Source organism: Eucyclogobius newberryi, unplaced genomic scaffold, assembly GCF_026437365.1.
Source record: "Eucyclogobius newberryi isolate DKJ021-1_F unplaced genomic scaffold, fEucNew1.0.hap1 SCAF_4, whole genome shotgun sequence".
Taxonomy (NCBI): Eukaryota; Metazoa; Chordata; class Actinopteri; order Gobiiformes; family Gobiidae; genus Eucyclogobius; species Eucyclogobius newberryi.
Window position 1 is genome coordinate 7,126,054 of NW_027316056.1, and position 16,971 is coordinate 7,143,024.

At 40.7% G+C, this 16,971-nt stretch overlaps 1 protein-coding gene and 1 long non-coding RNA gene across 2 annotated transcripts in view; one reads left to right on the top strand and one right to left on the bottom strand.

Annotated features, from left to right (window-relative positions):
- Positions 1–1,910: 1,910 nt before the first annotated feature.
- Positions 1,911–4,012, bottom strand: LOC140377099 (uncharacterized). Its single transcript, XR_011930091.1, has 3 exons — positions 3,962–4,012; positions 3,097–3,236; positions 1,911–2,249 (listed from the first exon to the last, which is right to left on the bottom strand). It is a non-coding gene; the product is annotated as an uncharacterized lncRNA (long non-coding RNA).
- Positions 4,013–5,998: 1,986 nt separating this feature from the next.
- mad1l1 (mitotic arrest deficient 1 like 1) overlaps positions 5,999–16,971 on the top strand; it is a 100,794-nt gene continuing 89,821 nt past the window's right edge. Inside the window, exons 1-4 of the mRNA XM_072462614.1 lie at positions 5,999–6,094; positions 12,598–12,746; positions 14,260–14,400; positions 15,754–15,933. Of these exons, the coding sequence (XP_072318715.1) occupies positions 12,606–12,746; positions 14,260–14,400; positions 15,754–15,933 (462 nt within the window). The 5' untranslated portion in view covers positions 5,999–6,094; positions 12,598–12,605. The remainder of the gene's footprint in view (positions 6,095–12,597; positions 12,747–14,259; positions 14,401–15,753; positions 15,934–16,971) is intronic.

The following is a 16,971-nucleotide window of genomic DNA, read 5'->3' on the forward strand; positions in this document are numbered from 1 at the left end:
GTACAATGTTCTCAATTGTTTAATTAACGTTTTGTACAGATCCTGGTCTTTATTATTCAAACTGAACGATAGCACCACTATTTTCACATGGGGGCTGTTCTCAGCCTTGACCATAACCTCCAGGATATGGTAGAAGGCTAACTGTCGATTTGAATTTTGTTCCTTTTCCGATAAACTCTTAATCTGGCCAGATTTATCCATCTATGATTTGTCTATTTACTACAAAGTGCACTATTTAGGGGTCACGCCATATTTAGTGCTGAAGAATGAAAGTGAAGATTCTAAGCAGGAGAAGAGATGATTTGAAAAAAGAAGTTAAGGGGCCATTTTTGTTAAAAAAGAGAATTCCTCTTTAAACAGGAATGGAGGTTTAAAGTTCAATATACAGGTAATATAAAACGGCAGTTTGAAGCCAGGGGGCAGTGATGGGGAGCTGTAGCCAGCTAACAACAGGATGTACATGGCCCATTACAGGGTTGTTAGGGTAACAAAGAAGAGTAATTTCAGGGGAAACTGAAATGGATATTTTCAGGAGGTTGCACCCAGTGGGCAGGGTTTATGCAACCCAGAGTAGGAGAAATATCTCATTTCTCAGAACACAGTTTGAGAATGACTCCTATATGAGAGTCAGTGTTAAAAAAATAAATCCAGATGAATACAACTGAATCTCTTTTTATTTATTTTCTCTTACAATAGAACACTCCTGGATGAATGACACTGACCCATTTCTTTAATGTTATGTTTTATTTTAAACACACTTTTCATTCATTTCTCCTGCAGCTGAAACCAGATCGATCCAGCAGTGGCACATGGAATGATGCTTCCCTCTGCTGGACAAAGTGTGAAATTATTTTAGACACACTTTCTGGACTCATCTGGAGCCAGGTGGATCCAAGCCCCCGGAAGCCAAGATGGCCGCCATTGAAACCTATGGAGCTGCTCATTGGCGCATGGTTCCAAAAAAGTTTTTTAGTTCCGCATTACTTCCTGAACACTGGTATATCTCCTCCCACTTTTGTGACGTCATCGCCGTGAGGCTTTGGCGTCGGGAGCGCGCACGTCACAGCAGCGTGAAAGACTGAGAAGAGTCAACACGGACTTTTGGAATAATTCGGCTTGAAATATTCTGTTTACGTAACGTATAATGATGAATTGTTATATCCATCTATAAATATACATGTATCATGTTGTAAAGCTCTGATATTTAAGAGAATTTTAAAGAAGTGTTAAGATAAAAAAGTCTGGTTTAATGACAATGAATTACATTTAGAGGTGGAATAACGTCCTCATCATTTTCTGTAGTTTTTGGTTTGGGTATTTATTTTGTTATTAACTTTTCAGTTATTTATTTACATAATATAATTTGGCCAATATGCATTTTTTTTAATCAGATGAGAAGAAATATAAAATATAATCATCGATTCTGTTACATAATTGGGTTAAGCAGTATTTAATTATATTCACTTTTTCCTTTTGTGTCTTTTTTATCATGTCAATCTTTAATAAATACAAAACACATTTGTTTATTAATGTATTTAATACGAATAATGAACATGAATGAACTTGTTCAATAAATGTAAATCTGATTATAACTACAAATGATAAATTGATTTTAGCCAGTTTTAGTTGAGTTTTAAAGCTACAGTGAGTTTCAAAGCTAGAATGTGGGAGTCCCTTATTAAGGAGTTTTGGAGTCTGTACTGTTTATTATTATCATCATTAATAGAATCAGAAAATGTATTGCCATTGTCAAAGAACAGAATCCACAAACAGTGGAACTTGCTTTGGTGATTCAGTGCAACATAAAAATATTAACAATGATAAAACAACCTGTATAAGTCAAATAGAACAAACTGAATAAGATAAGATATTCCTTTATTGTCCACACATGAGGAAATGTTGTTGTTGCAACACAGTAGATACAGAGGAAAAGGACAGATCACTTATAGGAAGTTTAAAAAACACTCTTAATAGAAGAACTCTTATAAACAAAAACTCCTCTAGACAGAACCTCTCATACCTTAATAAGGAATGGAGGGGGGAGATAAAGATAAAATAAAAACAGCGTAGGACAAAATAATACTAATAATAATGGTAAAACAAACACTCTTTTTACATCAGTTATATGCACATGAATGTGACATTATTGCGTTAAATACTGAATATCTCAGTATTTAACAAGACTTTGTTTCCATGGCTACGCAGTCTTCTGTACTTCAGTAACTGCACCGTTCAGCTCCATCGTATGACTGAGGGACAAACAGAACATGTCACAGCTTTAGATTTATACAAGTCATAGAACATACACTTCATATGTTTTAGATTATACAAGTCACATAACATACACTTCATATGTTTAGATTATACAAGTCATATAACACACACTTCATATGTTTAGATTATACAAGTCATATAACATACACTTCACATGTTTAGATTATACAAGTCACATAACATACACTTCATATGTTTAGATTATACAAGTCATATAACACACACTTCATATGTTTAGATTATACAAGTCATATAACATACACTTCATATGTATTAGATTATACAAGTCATATAACATACACTTCACATGTTTAGATTATACAAGTCATATAACATACACTTCATATGTATTAGATTATACAAGTCATATAACATACACTTCATATGTTTAGATTATACAAGTCATATAACATACACTTCATATGTATTAGATTATACAAGTCATATAACATACACTTCACATGTTTAGATTATACAAGTCATATAACATACACTTCATATGTTTAGATTATACTAGTCACATAACATACACTTCACATGTTTAGATTATACAAGTCATATAACATACACTTCACATGTTTAGATTATACTAGTCATAGAACATACACTTCATATGTTTTAGATTATACAAGTCATATAACATACACTTCACATGTTTGTCCTGAAGCTGTTTTACAGACACATGTGACACAGCAGTGGCTCTTTTGAAGAACAATTATCATTTAGTTTTTTTGGTCATAACAAAACAGACATTTTATAAATTCAAAATACTGATTCTACACTGTTTACTTTTAGTCGAGGCAGAAGTTATTATTAAAATACCTTTTGCTTTGGAGTCGTCAGGAGTTTACTTGAGATGACTCTGTGTCTGCAGTGATTAGGTCTGCAGTGACCTGTAGTGACCTGCAGTGACCTGTAGAGCTCTGGTCAGCACAGACAGACTAAACTCACTGGTCAGCACTCTGAAGATGAGAAAGATACTCATTAGAACATTGATATATTCTGCACATTTAACAGAGAAAAGCTGGAATATGTTATTGACAGATTTACATTTCGCTCTGTAACACAAAAGTTCCTCTTTTCACATTAATTTTTAAAGCTAGAACCAAAAGTCATTTACTTATGCATAAGTTTAAACCTTAGAAGTTAGAACATAAGTGACATGTTTGCTAAATCTCTACATATTCCATGGAAGTAAATCCATGACATTCCTATACAAAACAAGCGTGTGCTTTGCTGTTTAAACACAGCACACGTCATTATGAAATATGTAATAAAACCTCAAATGTGGTCTCAGCCCCTGTAAGTACAGCACTGTCACTTTTAAACACCTTTACATTTATATATGTAAGATATGACCCATTATAGCAGGTTATATTTGAATTATTGGTTGTTTTTTTATAGCACATAATACAAACATCACTTTATTTCCCTTCTTTCTCTAGTTTTCCTTGATCTGTGCTTAACCTCTTGTCTCTTAGAACATTTAGTAAGAGAAATAATTAGTTATTTATTTGCAGAAGCACGAGCCATCGTGACGTGTTGCTGCATCTTTGTGTAGCTAAACTTTAGCTTACGTTAGCTCGTGTTAGCTTGTGTTAACTCGTGTTAACTGTGTAATCGTTGTTTTACACTTCATATGGAACGATGTGTGAAACGTGAGGAATGACATACAAACACAACTTACGTGTATCGTGGTCTCGTCTCGTCTCTTTCTTCTGCTTGTGTTTAGTTTCCGTCACATGTTCTTCTGAGGCTCGTTCATGAGGGTCACGTGCGCGCTCGGTGCGCGTACACCGTTCACCGGAAGGTTAAAAATGTATTTTTTAAGTATTTTAGAAACAGTTTAAGAGTGAAATTCCTTCTATTTTATTTTTAGACAAAAAACAATTTAGCATGTTTGGTAATTTTAGAGGCCGAACTCTTGAAATGGTCCGACCATGAGGCTGCATTCTGCGGAGTGGCCACTACTCAATTTGGAGCCAGAGGCAGAGGGGGCGTACCCTATCCAGATAATATAATACATCCATGGGTGGATCTATATCTGATCTTATGGAATGATGCTTCCATCTGCTGGACAAAGTCTGAAATGACTTGTGTCTATAACGGTTCCTGGATAGTGGAGATTTTTCCTATTCATGAGGAAAAAATAGGATTGTTGAAAATATTATATCCTTTGAATGGTGAAACTCATATTTCTGCCCAATTTCCAACTGCCACAAATTAGTAAAACACAACAACACAGTAATTTGCAGGAATGTATGTAAAATTATTTATGACAATTACAAGATTGATCACATCAAAAATGTTCTTGTCTTGGCAGTCCATAAGGTAAATAACATCTTGTATTGTTAAAGATGACAAACTGAATGTATATATATATATATATATATATATATATATATATATATATATAAATGTATATATATATATATATATATATATATATATATATCATATTATATATTATATTATTATATACTCCCGATCAAAATATATATGTATTGTGACAATTAGAAAATAGAGGTTCAATTGTTCCTTTTTCTGATGAAAAAACAAACAAACACACGGTTCAGGAAATCAGGGTTAAAGCCAAATTGTACTTAACACATGTTAAAACATGTACTTTCTGTGAGCGGGCATGTATCTCCACAAACCTGACTCATACTTGGCCTGGAGAAGCCTCCTCCTGCTTGTTTCCATAGAAATGTTATTTTGTCAATCATATTCCACATGTGGCATACATTTTATCTCCATGAAGAATGTTCCGAAGTATGGTTTCAACTTTCTATGTAATGGGATAATGCAGACTTTTTATCTGCAGAAAGTTACATGCTGTTACTATAAAACGTTTGTGTAAAAAAATCTGCAACTGAATAAATACCAGAACAAATCTGAGTTTCTTTCAAATATACCAGGGCTATACCAGGGCCAAGGCCTCAGGGCCGGAGGGGCACAACACAACATTGTAGCAGCATTTCAGGTCGCACAAAATATCCCTAACATGTCGGTGTAATCCCTCATTCGTCCAGGGGTGTTTCCGTGTAGAAAAAGATTCAGTTGTAGTCATCTGGACTCTGTTTTTAGGAAAAACTAAACATTTCGACTCCCATTCGAGGGTCGAAACGTTTTGTTTGTCCTAAAAACAGAGTCCAGATGACTATATCCCTAACATTGTTTCAATAACGAGTAAATACAATACAATAACTACAGATAGATTTGATTTGTGTGAGAATTAACGTACAAAATGGCCTACCAACATTGCAAAATTGCCCATCCAGAATTGAATTAGGACTAGACTAGAACCAACCAGCACTAACTGAATCAAAACAGATCTAAAGCAGAATTAAACCAGGTCTAAACTAGGGCTAACCCATAATTAATATTGTATTATTATTATTATTATCATTTATTTTTGTACTATATTTGGAAGATTGGTCATGGGCCAGATTAAACCGCTTGGAGGGCCTGATTTGGCTCCCGGGCCTTATGTTGAATAGCCCTGGGAGATACTATTTCATTTTTTAATCTTTTTTTTTATGTCACTGTTCAGCTCCACAAAAAATAAATACAAGAGAAAGAGCAAGAAAGAGTAAAAGATAATATTTGAAAGAGTTTAGGGCATTTCGATCAATACATATTAATAATAGGCCTTTTTTTGGAGCTTTCATATTTGTGTTCGAAATCCCCTCTGCGCACACGATCTCTGGTTAGCACGAACTCTCGCGAGACTTGTCTTGTTTGGAGGGAGCGCGCGCCGCTACATGCTAACAACAGCGGATAAACTCTTCTCTTCTGCTCGTCTCCTTCACTTTCTGAGGTAAGACTAACTCAAGTGACACCGAGTGAACGATCCTAAGGTTTAGCCGTGCTCTCCGGAAGCGTAAACGTGTGGAAAGTCTGCTTAAAGACGTGAAAACACAACATGGACGGCACAAGTGGAGAACATCTGTGAATGTTTCCTGCAGTTTTCTAACGTTCACCAAACTAATCCTGCCGTTAGAATCTACTGTGCCAGGGGGTTGTTTTGTACCACGGAGTATACGGGCCAACCCCAATAAAATAAACACATGCGAGGTTCTACGGGAATAAAGTCACTACAATTTGACATTAAAGTCATAATCTTATGAGATTAAAGTCGAAGTAAAAAAAAAAAGTCGTAACTGAACGAGAATAAACTCGTAATGTAATAAGAATAAACTCAGGATTTAACGAGAATAAAGTAATACATCTATGAGAATGAAGTCGTAGTTTAGGGGCCGGTGTCAATGTTCTGATTCAAAGTGACGTGAGCAGTTCACTTTCAGCACCACTGTCAGGACCTGGTCAGCACCACGGTCAGGACCCGGTCAGGACCTGGTCAGCACCACGGTCAGGACCCGGTCAGGACCTGGTCAGCACCACGGTCAGGACCCGGTCAGGACCTGGTCAGCACCACGGTCAGGACCCGGTCAGCACCACGGTCAGGACCCGGTCAGCACCACGGTCAGGACCCGGTCAGGACCACTGTCAGGACCCGGTCAGCACCACGGTCAGGACCCGGTCAGCACCACGGTCAGGACCCGGTCAGGACCACTGTCAGGACCCGGTCAGGACCTGGTCAGCACCACGGTCAGGACCCGGTCAGGACCACGGTCAGGACCCGGTCAGGACCACTGTCAGGACCCGGTCAGGACCTGGTCAGCACCACGGTCAGGACCCGGTCAGCACCACGGTCAGGACCCGGTCAGGACCACGGTCAGGACCCGGTCAGGACCACTGTCAGGACCCGGTCAGCACCATGGTCAGGACCCGGTCAGGACCACTGTCAGGACCCGGTCAGGACCCGGTCAGGACCACTGTCAGGACCCGGTCAGGACCACTGTCAGGACCCGGTCAGCACCACGGTCAGGACCCGGTCAGGACCACTGTCAGGACCCGGTCAGCACCACGGTCAGGACCCGGTCAGCACCACGGTCAGGACCCGGTCAGCACCACTGTCAGGACCCGGTCAGGACCACTGTCAGGACCACTGTCAGGACCCGGTCAGCACCACGGTCAGGACCCGGTCAGCACCACGGTCAGGACCCGGTCAGGACCACTGTCAGGACCCGGTCAGGACCACTGTCAGGACCACGGTCAGGACCCGGTCAGCACCACGGTCAGGACCCGGTCAGCACCACGGTCAGGACCCGGTCAGCACCACGGTCAGGACCACTGTCAGGACCCGGTCAGCACCACTGTCAGGACCCGGTCAGCACCACGGTCAGGACCCGGTCAGGACCACTGTCAGGACCCGGTCAGCACCACGGTCAGGACCCGGTCAGCACCACGGTCAGGACCCGGTCAGCACCACTGTCAGGACCCGGTCAGGACCACTGTCAGGACCACTGTCAGGACCCGGTCAGCACCACGGTCAGGACCCGGTCAGCACCACGGTCAGGACCCGGTCAGGACCACTGTCAGGACCCGGTCAGGACCACTGTCAGGACCACGGTCAGGACCCGGTCAGCACCACGGTCAGGACCCGGTCAGCACCACGGTCAGGACCCGGTCAGGACCACTGTCAGGACCACTGTCAGGACCCGGTCAGCACCACTGTCAGGACCCGGTCAGGACCCGGTCAGGACGTCACTCATATGTCACTATATGAATATATATGAATATATAGTATATATATATAGTATATATTCATATATACTATATGAATATGTCACTCATATTCTGCTGTTGTGGGCGTTGGAAGGTGATCTCTCTCTGTCTACCAAGAGACCACGTTTCAACTGATCTGTTCTGAAAGCAGACAAAGAATATTATTTTAGATTTTTTTCAAAATATTTCTGGGAATCAAAATCTGAAGAAATTAGGATGCTGGTCCTTTCTAATTCTAATGAGAATAACATTTTATTTTATAAGGAAAGTGCAAAATAATGCACATTTGAATTTATATTGACATTTCTACCACTTGGTGTCATTCTCAATCACTTCTACCTGGGTTTAAGCAGGGTATACAATAAGATGGTATACAATAAAAGGTTTTGGGAAAACTTTCTTACCTATAAGATGTAGCATCAAGATCCTCGTGCTTTTTCACCATTTTCTTGAACAGTCCAAGCTTGTTCATACTCATGATTTCACCACTTTCTATCAGCCGTTTCACGATGACATCTTTGCAGAAAATGATGTATTTTTTGGTGTACGGATGGTTTCGGGTGCTGAAAGAGACATTTAAAAATGGTTTTAGAAAAAGGGGATATTGAATTTACCTTAGGCTGCCATGAAGGGAATGGAGTTGGAAAAATCATACTTTCCAATGTGGTGTAACTCTTAATAACTCTTATTATCTAATGTATAACAGAGAGAATCTGTGGCAAATCATAATGAAAATAACAAATGTTCATCTTTACCTCATCTTCCCAACTGTCTTTGATAAAAGTGTAGCTTTTATAGCAGTTGTAGTGGTAGTGCACTTCTATAGCGATGCAGTCTCTTTCTCTAATGTGGAGTAATATTGACTCATCCCGTTTCACTTCGGCAGCTTTTCTGGGTTTTCCTGCAAAAAATGACAATTTTATTGAGTGCTAATCAATTTATTTCACCAGAAAATCTATTTTGACAAGCCTGCTATATTTCATGAAATGTTCTTGAATGAGATTTTACATACCACATGATTCAGTTTCAGCCTGGGCAAGTTTGTCTTTCTGTCGTTTTCCTCTCACTGTGATATCGCTGTCCTTCTTTTTGCATTTAATAAGATAAGATAAGATAATCCTTTAATGTCACACAAGGGGAAATTTCGTTGTTACAACGCAGTAGAAACAGGAGGAAAGGACAGATTATAGGAAGATTCAAAACACACTCTTAATAGAACTCTTATGAACAAAAACTCCTCTCCTATCTTAATAGGGAATGGAGGGGGAGAAATAAAATAAAATAGAAAAAAATAAAAAGATAAAGATAAAAATAAGATAATAAAATAATGAAAATAGAATAAAGTAAAAATAGCTAGCACAAGACTAAATAATACTATTAGCAATCAATGATAAATAATTTATCACTTTATACACTACTAGTACACGCATGAAGACGATGATTTCTACTCACCATTGCTAGATTTAGTGGGGGTTTCTGATGGTTTACATGTCTGTCTCTGGCATAAATAGTTGCCGCTTCTCGGTGTATCTCTTGTAACACGAGAGTGGTACTGTGTGGTACTGTGTGGTACTGTGGTTCTGTGGTACTGTGGTACTGTGGTACTGTGTGGTATTGTGTGGTACTGTGTGGTACTGTGTGGTACTGTGGTACTGTGTTACTGTGTGGTACTGTGTGGTACTGTGTGGCACTGTGGTACTGTGATACTGCGGTACTGTGGTACTGATCCCGAGTGTTTCGTATTCACAGCCCAACATTCTTTCCACTTTTTCGACGGCATTTGCTTCTTTTCAGCCGAGTTCAAGCCATTCCTTCGCAATCCTCTGAAATGTATTCCATGTTGGTTTAGTAAGGACCTCAGTCTGATCATTATAAGTGTCGAGGATGTGCAAACAGCACAGATATTCCGGTTCATGTCGCTGTGAAGACACGGAACCTCGCCGATCAGCGGCCATGCTTGTTTACATACAAACCGCATCACAGCAAGCTGCGCGCAAGCTTTGCAAGGTTTAATCAACGCTCATTGGTTGAAATTGTTTCACTGTCACATCACTGCATACAATTAGTCCGCGGCGCTAACAAAAATAGGTCTATCTTTGGGAACCGATTGCAAGAAAACAGCAGCGAATATTTTTGTGGAATTTTGTTTTGGGGGTTATCGTTACGAGCTTTATATAAAACAATGTCAAAATTGTATTACCCACCTCATTGGAATACAACTAAACAATAGAAATTCCAGCAGATGGCCTAGTGCTCATTGTGTGCACTTAAGTTTTATGCACAGATTCTAACCTTTTTGGAATCCTTTGGACAAAGTCGGTAAAACACACAGAACACAAAACCGCTGCAGTCTGTGCTTCCACTCAGCTCCTCCTTTTGGCACAGCCAAAAAGCGATATGTTTTACGCACACACCATCATCCATACAACTCAACCTCTTACAGCAGAGTAACACAACTACAGCCTGACACAGCCATGTAGCCCAGGCTGATGACTACAAAGAGAGGAGACTATAAAGACATATTGTGGCATGAGCGCAGCTCCAACAGTGCACCCAACACCAGAGTACGTCCTTTTACACATACATCCAACTGTGAGGCACTGCAGCTCCACAGGCCCCTAGTGCTCTGATGTAAAACCTATGCACCCAAAAAACTTATATGAACAGTGACTTTTTACAAAGTTTAGAAGGGTGAAGAGGCAGAAGTCGAGGGAGCAGATTATTGGTGAAAACGGTCCGAGACTCCCTCGCCTGCTGTGGTCTGAGCATGGTCAGTGTCCTGCCCAGTGTCCCGGACCTGACATGGGGACACTGCACAGGTGAATTGATTGTCTGTGATGTCTAAAAGGTCAGCATTATAAAGATCGACATCTGTTGTGGGCTTTTGTAGTAACTTTTAACCCATCCAAGTCAAGCACCATTTGCGTCCTGGCCGTGGTGCTGAAAGTGAAACACGTATTGGACCTGGGCCTTTACTCTCTTTTAAATTATGAGATTATTCTCGTTAATTTATGAGTTTGTTCTCGTTAATTTATGAGATTATTCTGATTAATTAAAAAAAAAAAATGTTCTGGCTTCGACTTTAATCTCATATTATTACTTTAATGTGGAAATTAATGACTTTATTCTTGTAGTGCCCTGCATTTTTTCGGGGATTGGCCCTTATACTCCGTCGTAGTTTAGCATTGTTCAGATGTTAGATTTTAGTTATTGTATGTTTCTTATATTACTTTGGCTGTGAGGGTTTGCAAATAATAGAAATATAATTGTTTTTCTCCCTCCAAAATTCAACTCAACAGTGCCCCGGGGCTTTAGAAATACATATTATCACATACATATTATCGGAAAAAAATTCAAAAGGGTCAGATTTACAATTGATTTACATTAGAAAGGTCATGGTAACCAGAGTGTAATATTTTTGGAATAATTAAAGGCGTAATGGAGGATTTGAGAACTCAAGCGGAAGTGCGCATGCGCACACCCCCTGTGCGGAAGCAGAGAAAAGCCTCGCGGCTACACGTGCGTTTGTTTACTAGCGCGACGGATCGCATCGCATCTCTCGTCTCCGTAGATTTCCGTCTCTTCTGAGCCAGCTCGAACTGTCTTTCTCTGTCTTAACTACACTGAGGGAACTATATTATGATAGATCCATGCACTTAGACACAGGGAAACGTGCTGCTCTCCTGGGGACAAGCCAGAACAAGGCTGCAGGTGAGCAGTAGGTGCGTTCTATGATTGATACGTGGCAGGACTAATCGGCAGTCCACGCCACGAGGAAATGAGACTCAGATTTGGTGCCAAAAAAATCGTCCCATTACGCCATTAAATTATCCCAAAAAATAGGGGAGATAATCAGGTTTTAAAAGTGATAAAATGAGGCAAAAGTGTCCTCACATTTCAGCCAAAAAGCTGTGACCTCTGACCTCCGCTGGCCAGTGGTCAGTGCTGCTGCTGTGCAGGGGAGCGGTCACCTGTGTGTACGACCACCACGGAGCCAGTCAGTGTTACTGGATTCATGCATCTGACCACATCATATTATTTTCTGATATGTCAAAGTTATTGAAGGGGTTTCATTAAATGTTGATATTCCAAGTTATAACGTATTACAGGTCGAGTGTAACAGAGTCAGCAAACTAATATAAAATATTCATTTACACATTTGGTGCATCAATATAAAATAAGTAAACAGGGTTCATGTGTATCATAGTGTGTTTTTTGAACAAATTAATAATAGAAATGAAAAAATATATTTTCATAAACATGACGGAATGTATGCTATGTAAAACTTTCTCTACACACAATCTTATTATTATAAAAAGTGTGTCATTTTGTAATCTAGATTATATAATATATATGTACAAAAGAAAAATGGCACCTTAAATAATTGCGTGATTGAAAAACCTGTTAATTGTGACATCCCTAGTACCAGGCTAGCTCAGTGTTAGCGTCAGTACTACAGGATTTTCACAAAGTCAGTTTGAAATGAATGAATACTGACAGATTAGGCATGGAACAGTGAGCTGTGGTGGATATTGGATGGATAAGTGGTAATTCTCTACAAAACAGGTGAATATTTCACCAATTGACACTTGTGTGTTTGTAAAGAGATGTGTTTGTAGATGCTAACGCCAACTCTACTGTTCAGGCACACAAAATGTAAAAATAAAATAACAAACTGTGATCTTTGTGCAGAATCTAAAATGGATCTGGACGACGACACCGCGGTCCTGACCACGCTCAAGTCCTTCAACTCCTTCATCAGCCAATCAGAACCAGCTCGGGCCTCCATTCTGACAGCAGGCCCGCCCACTCTGCAGGGCCAGTACAAGCGCAGCCTGGAGGTGCTAACGCAACACGGCTCACTACACGGCACACAACACTACATAAACTAGGGCTGGGACAGTCTTCTCAGTACATGGTCACAATTGGAACAACAAGGACTGCACCTTTACACAGAGCTGGACCAGCTTTACACAGACCTTGGGGAAAGGCCACACCTGATCGGTCAGTTATTATTGTTCAAAGACAATGGCGATATACAATCAGGAGGCTCACATAGAGCTTTTTAAAAGCTAGCTTTGTCCTAAACCTAACCCTTTTTTTCACCCAGAGGCATCACAGTTGCAAGCCTCGAAATAACGGGCCGGACACGGTCAATGACCGGCGCAAAAATCAGTTTTGACCGACTCCAAAATCAACGCTCCGGACATAATGACAGACGCAAATTTGTTGCCGTAATATATATTTTTAATAGGCAAAAACAGCGCGGTGAACATGCCCAAAGCAATTCCTATGCACAAACTCGGGCGCGCTTTACAGACATGCCACTTCGCAGTCTTCTCGCTTCTCATTGGCCGAGCGGTGTCCGTGATCTAATGTCGATGAAAGCGGGCATCTGATTGGCCACTGCGTTCGGTTGCGTTCGGTTGTACTCGGAAATGCCCGGTCTAATTTTGCGCCAAAAGTGATATCGAGGTTGGCGGGCGTCAATCTCTCCTCAGTTCGCAATTCAGTCTTTTTAAAGTTGTTTGCAACAAAAGCTGTAATTTTGCACATTAGGGACAATGTCAATGTGGAAGTATCCAAGGGCCCCAAGGGCCCCGCCCCCTTTGGAGTTGTTAGCATCGGGGCAATTTATATATGTTTGTAGTTTATTTTGTAGGCTGTGATTTTATATATTCCACAAGATCTCCTTGTGTCAAATGCTGTAAACAGTATTTATTTTATAAGAAACATTATTATATTAAATTAAACAGTTTTAAAGATCATGATCTCTGGTTTATAGGAATTCAGTATTTGTGCTCTTCATATCAAATAACAGATAAAAGTACTTTAAATTTTTTTGCATGCTAATAACCAGGTTTAAAACAACACATTTATCTTGTTCTTATGACGCCACGATGCCGCGCGCGCTTTTGGGCCCCTGAAATTGCTGGGGGGCCCCTAACTTTTTTAGGTAGGGGGCCCCCCTGGCCCCTAACTTTGAAAATCTATTTCTCAGCCTGTAAATGATAAAGAGACATGTTAATAAAAGTTCATTTTTCATTAATTATGTTATTCTGTTTTCCTTTCCTTGTGACCGATTCAGAATTAGCCATGACAGGTACCAAATGATGAGGGACGTAAAAATAATTATTTCAAGGCTTGCAGTTGTATGAGGGCACTTGCACGTCCTCTGATGGCTAAATCGTGCTCTACAAGTATAAATAGAAAACAAGTCAAATGAAACGCGTCCAAATCGGATCAAAACGCACAAAAGTATTGAACGAGCATACTCTTTAGAGAATCGTCCCATCCCTAGTTACTGTCTATAGTCATGCGGCCTCTTTCTCACGTATTGCTTGTGCTCCCCAGTTGTTGGAAGCAGCAGAGAAGTTTGAATCCAAGACCAGGTTCCTGCAGTTGGACCAGGAGAAGAAGCAGATGGAGCTGAGTCACAAGAAGGCCCGAGTAGAGCTGGAGAAGGTGGCCTCGGACAGCACACGCGAGCTGGAGGTGCCCACTGCACTCACGCACATTTAGGATTAGTATTTCAGCAGACTTTTATTGGAGCTCATCAGATTAAAATGTGTTTTATTTTATTAATTTTTTTTAAAGAATTTTTAACCGTGAATTATTTAAAAAAAAAAAGGTCTCTATTTTGAATGTCCGATGCTGGATTTTCATTAATGCAATTTGATTGTTTTCTTCTGTTTAAAAATGACAAATTCCCCTTTTTAAATGTAGAATGCATAGACTTTCAAGCCCTCAAACTCAACTGTGTAAAAGAGTGTAAGATTTGCAGTGAATTTCTTGGCTTCTTGAATCTTGCTGTGAACAAATAAATTATCAACATTAAAACTAGTAATGAAACTATATACTCAATTTAACAAGTATCAATCGTCACATTAACATTCCCTGAACAGTTCAACTATTGTTTTGTGTTGAAAATGTCAACAATCCATCAATATTATCTAAAAGCTTAACTTAAAAAAGATGATTATTGTGGTCAAAATCGGTATGGACAATTGTGTATATAACTTAGTGTAAAAGTTGGGTTTGGAGTGTTTGCATCATGATATTAAAAAGTAAAACAACCGTATTTATTTGAAAATATCGTCAGCGTAGTCGGATACTTGTAATTGTTTTTACAGTCTAAGACACAAAGAGACATTTTTTATAACAAAGGCAGCGGCATTTATCAAAATCAAATCAAATGTCAAAGGATTAAACTATTCTGGGTTTTCATCATTAATATAATTAGAGGTGGTCAATATATTGAAATTTAGATCAAATTTTGCGTATCTTCAAAACATTGACAATATGATTATTGAGTATACCGTTTATAGCTACAACAAAAAATCTTGCTGTAAAAAGAGCTGAGTAAGCATGAACATAATTTATTTTAGTAAAGTGATATTTGCACAATTGTGATTAATTTCACAATTGTCTGATAATTAAACAGCAACTTCAAAGACACGTTTGAACACATTTCTGTTTCACTGACACCGTTTCTGTTTATCGTTATCGGAATACTCCAAAAAATAGAGGGATTCATTTTTGTCAATATCACCTAGGCCTGAATACAATAAATGTTAATACAAAATGTTAATAAATGTTCTCTATCTATAAGCCTCAGTCACCATATTTCGACCTTCATTTCATTGATAATGTATTTGAAAAGTCTCAATATACAATAACAAAGTCTAACTAGTAGAATTCTACAATGATCGTTGGTTGTAGCCCTAGTAAAAAGTTCTAAAGGTTAGAAGGCCACAAAAGCAAAAGACTGCACAATGCATTGTCCCCACACGTGTTGATCCAGTTTCCTGGTCTTTCTGTTAACATCTGTTTGCGCTTGTGGCGCAGCACGAGCTGGACCGGAGCCAGGAGCTGCACTGGCGCATAAAGAGGTTCGAGGAGAGCGAGGCCGAGGCGCGGAGGAACCTGAAGGAGCAGCAGGACCACCAGCGCTCTCTGAAGAAGACTTTAGACAATCTGAACAAGAGGCTGGAGGAGCGGGAGGGCAGGATCAGCACGGCTAACCAGGTACGTACACGCACGCAGACACACGCACACACACACGCGCACGCAGACACACGCACACACGCGCGCACGCAAACACACACACGCACGCAGACACACGCACGCACGCAGACACACGCACGCACACAGACACACACACGCAGACACACGCACGCACACAGACACACACACGCAGACACACGCGCACACGCACGCGCACGCAGACACACACACGCACGCACGCAGACACACGCGCACACACAGACACACACACGCAGACACACGCACGCACACAGGCACACGCACGCAGACACACGCGCACACGCACGCAGACACACGCGCACACACACGCGCACAGGCACGCACACACACACACACAGACACACACACACAGACACACACACGCAGACACACGCACGCACACAGGCACACACGCGCACACAGGCACGCACACACACACAGACACACACGCACAGGCACACACACACGCACAGACACACACACACGGACACACACACACACACACCCACACTACAGACACGCACACACGCACACACTCACACACACACACACACACTCACACACACACACACGCACGCACACACACGGTGTTACACCTGCTCCCTGACCCCTGCTTCAGGTCAGACTCGGGCTGTGCTGGACCAACTGTAAACAAGAGAAATTGGATTTGAAAACATGACATGACATTAACCTCTGTGACTTCCCCTTAAATCATGATTACCTCGATGATTCGTTTGGTTTACATATTTAATTAAAAACACGTGAATCTGTGGAGCTCTGAGCAACATGGAGCTTGTTCTGCTCAGACCTGCAGCAGCTTAAGCACAACAGAGAGAGTGGTGTGTTTTAAACTCAGTGTGACCGGGAAGAGTTTTGTTGTGTGAAAGAGCACGTTGTCCCGAGCTGCCACTCCAACCACGCCAACTTGCTCCGCCCGTGGCCCGCCCGCTCCACACTCGTGGTCGCCCGCGCTCCCCTACACAACAGTTTAAAACACACCGCTCTCTCCTCTGTTGAGCCTTGAAACAGCCAACACATCCA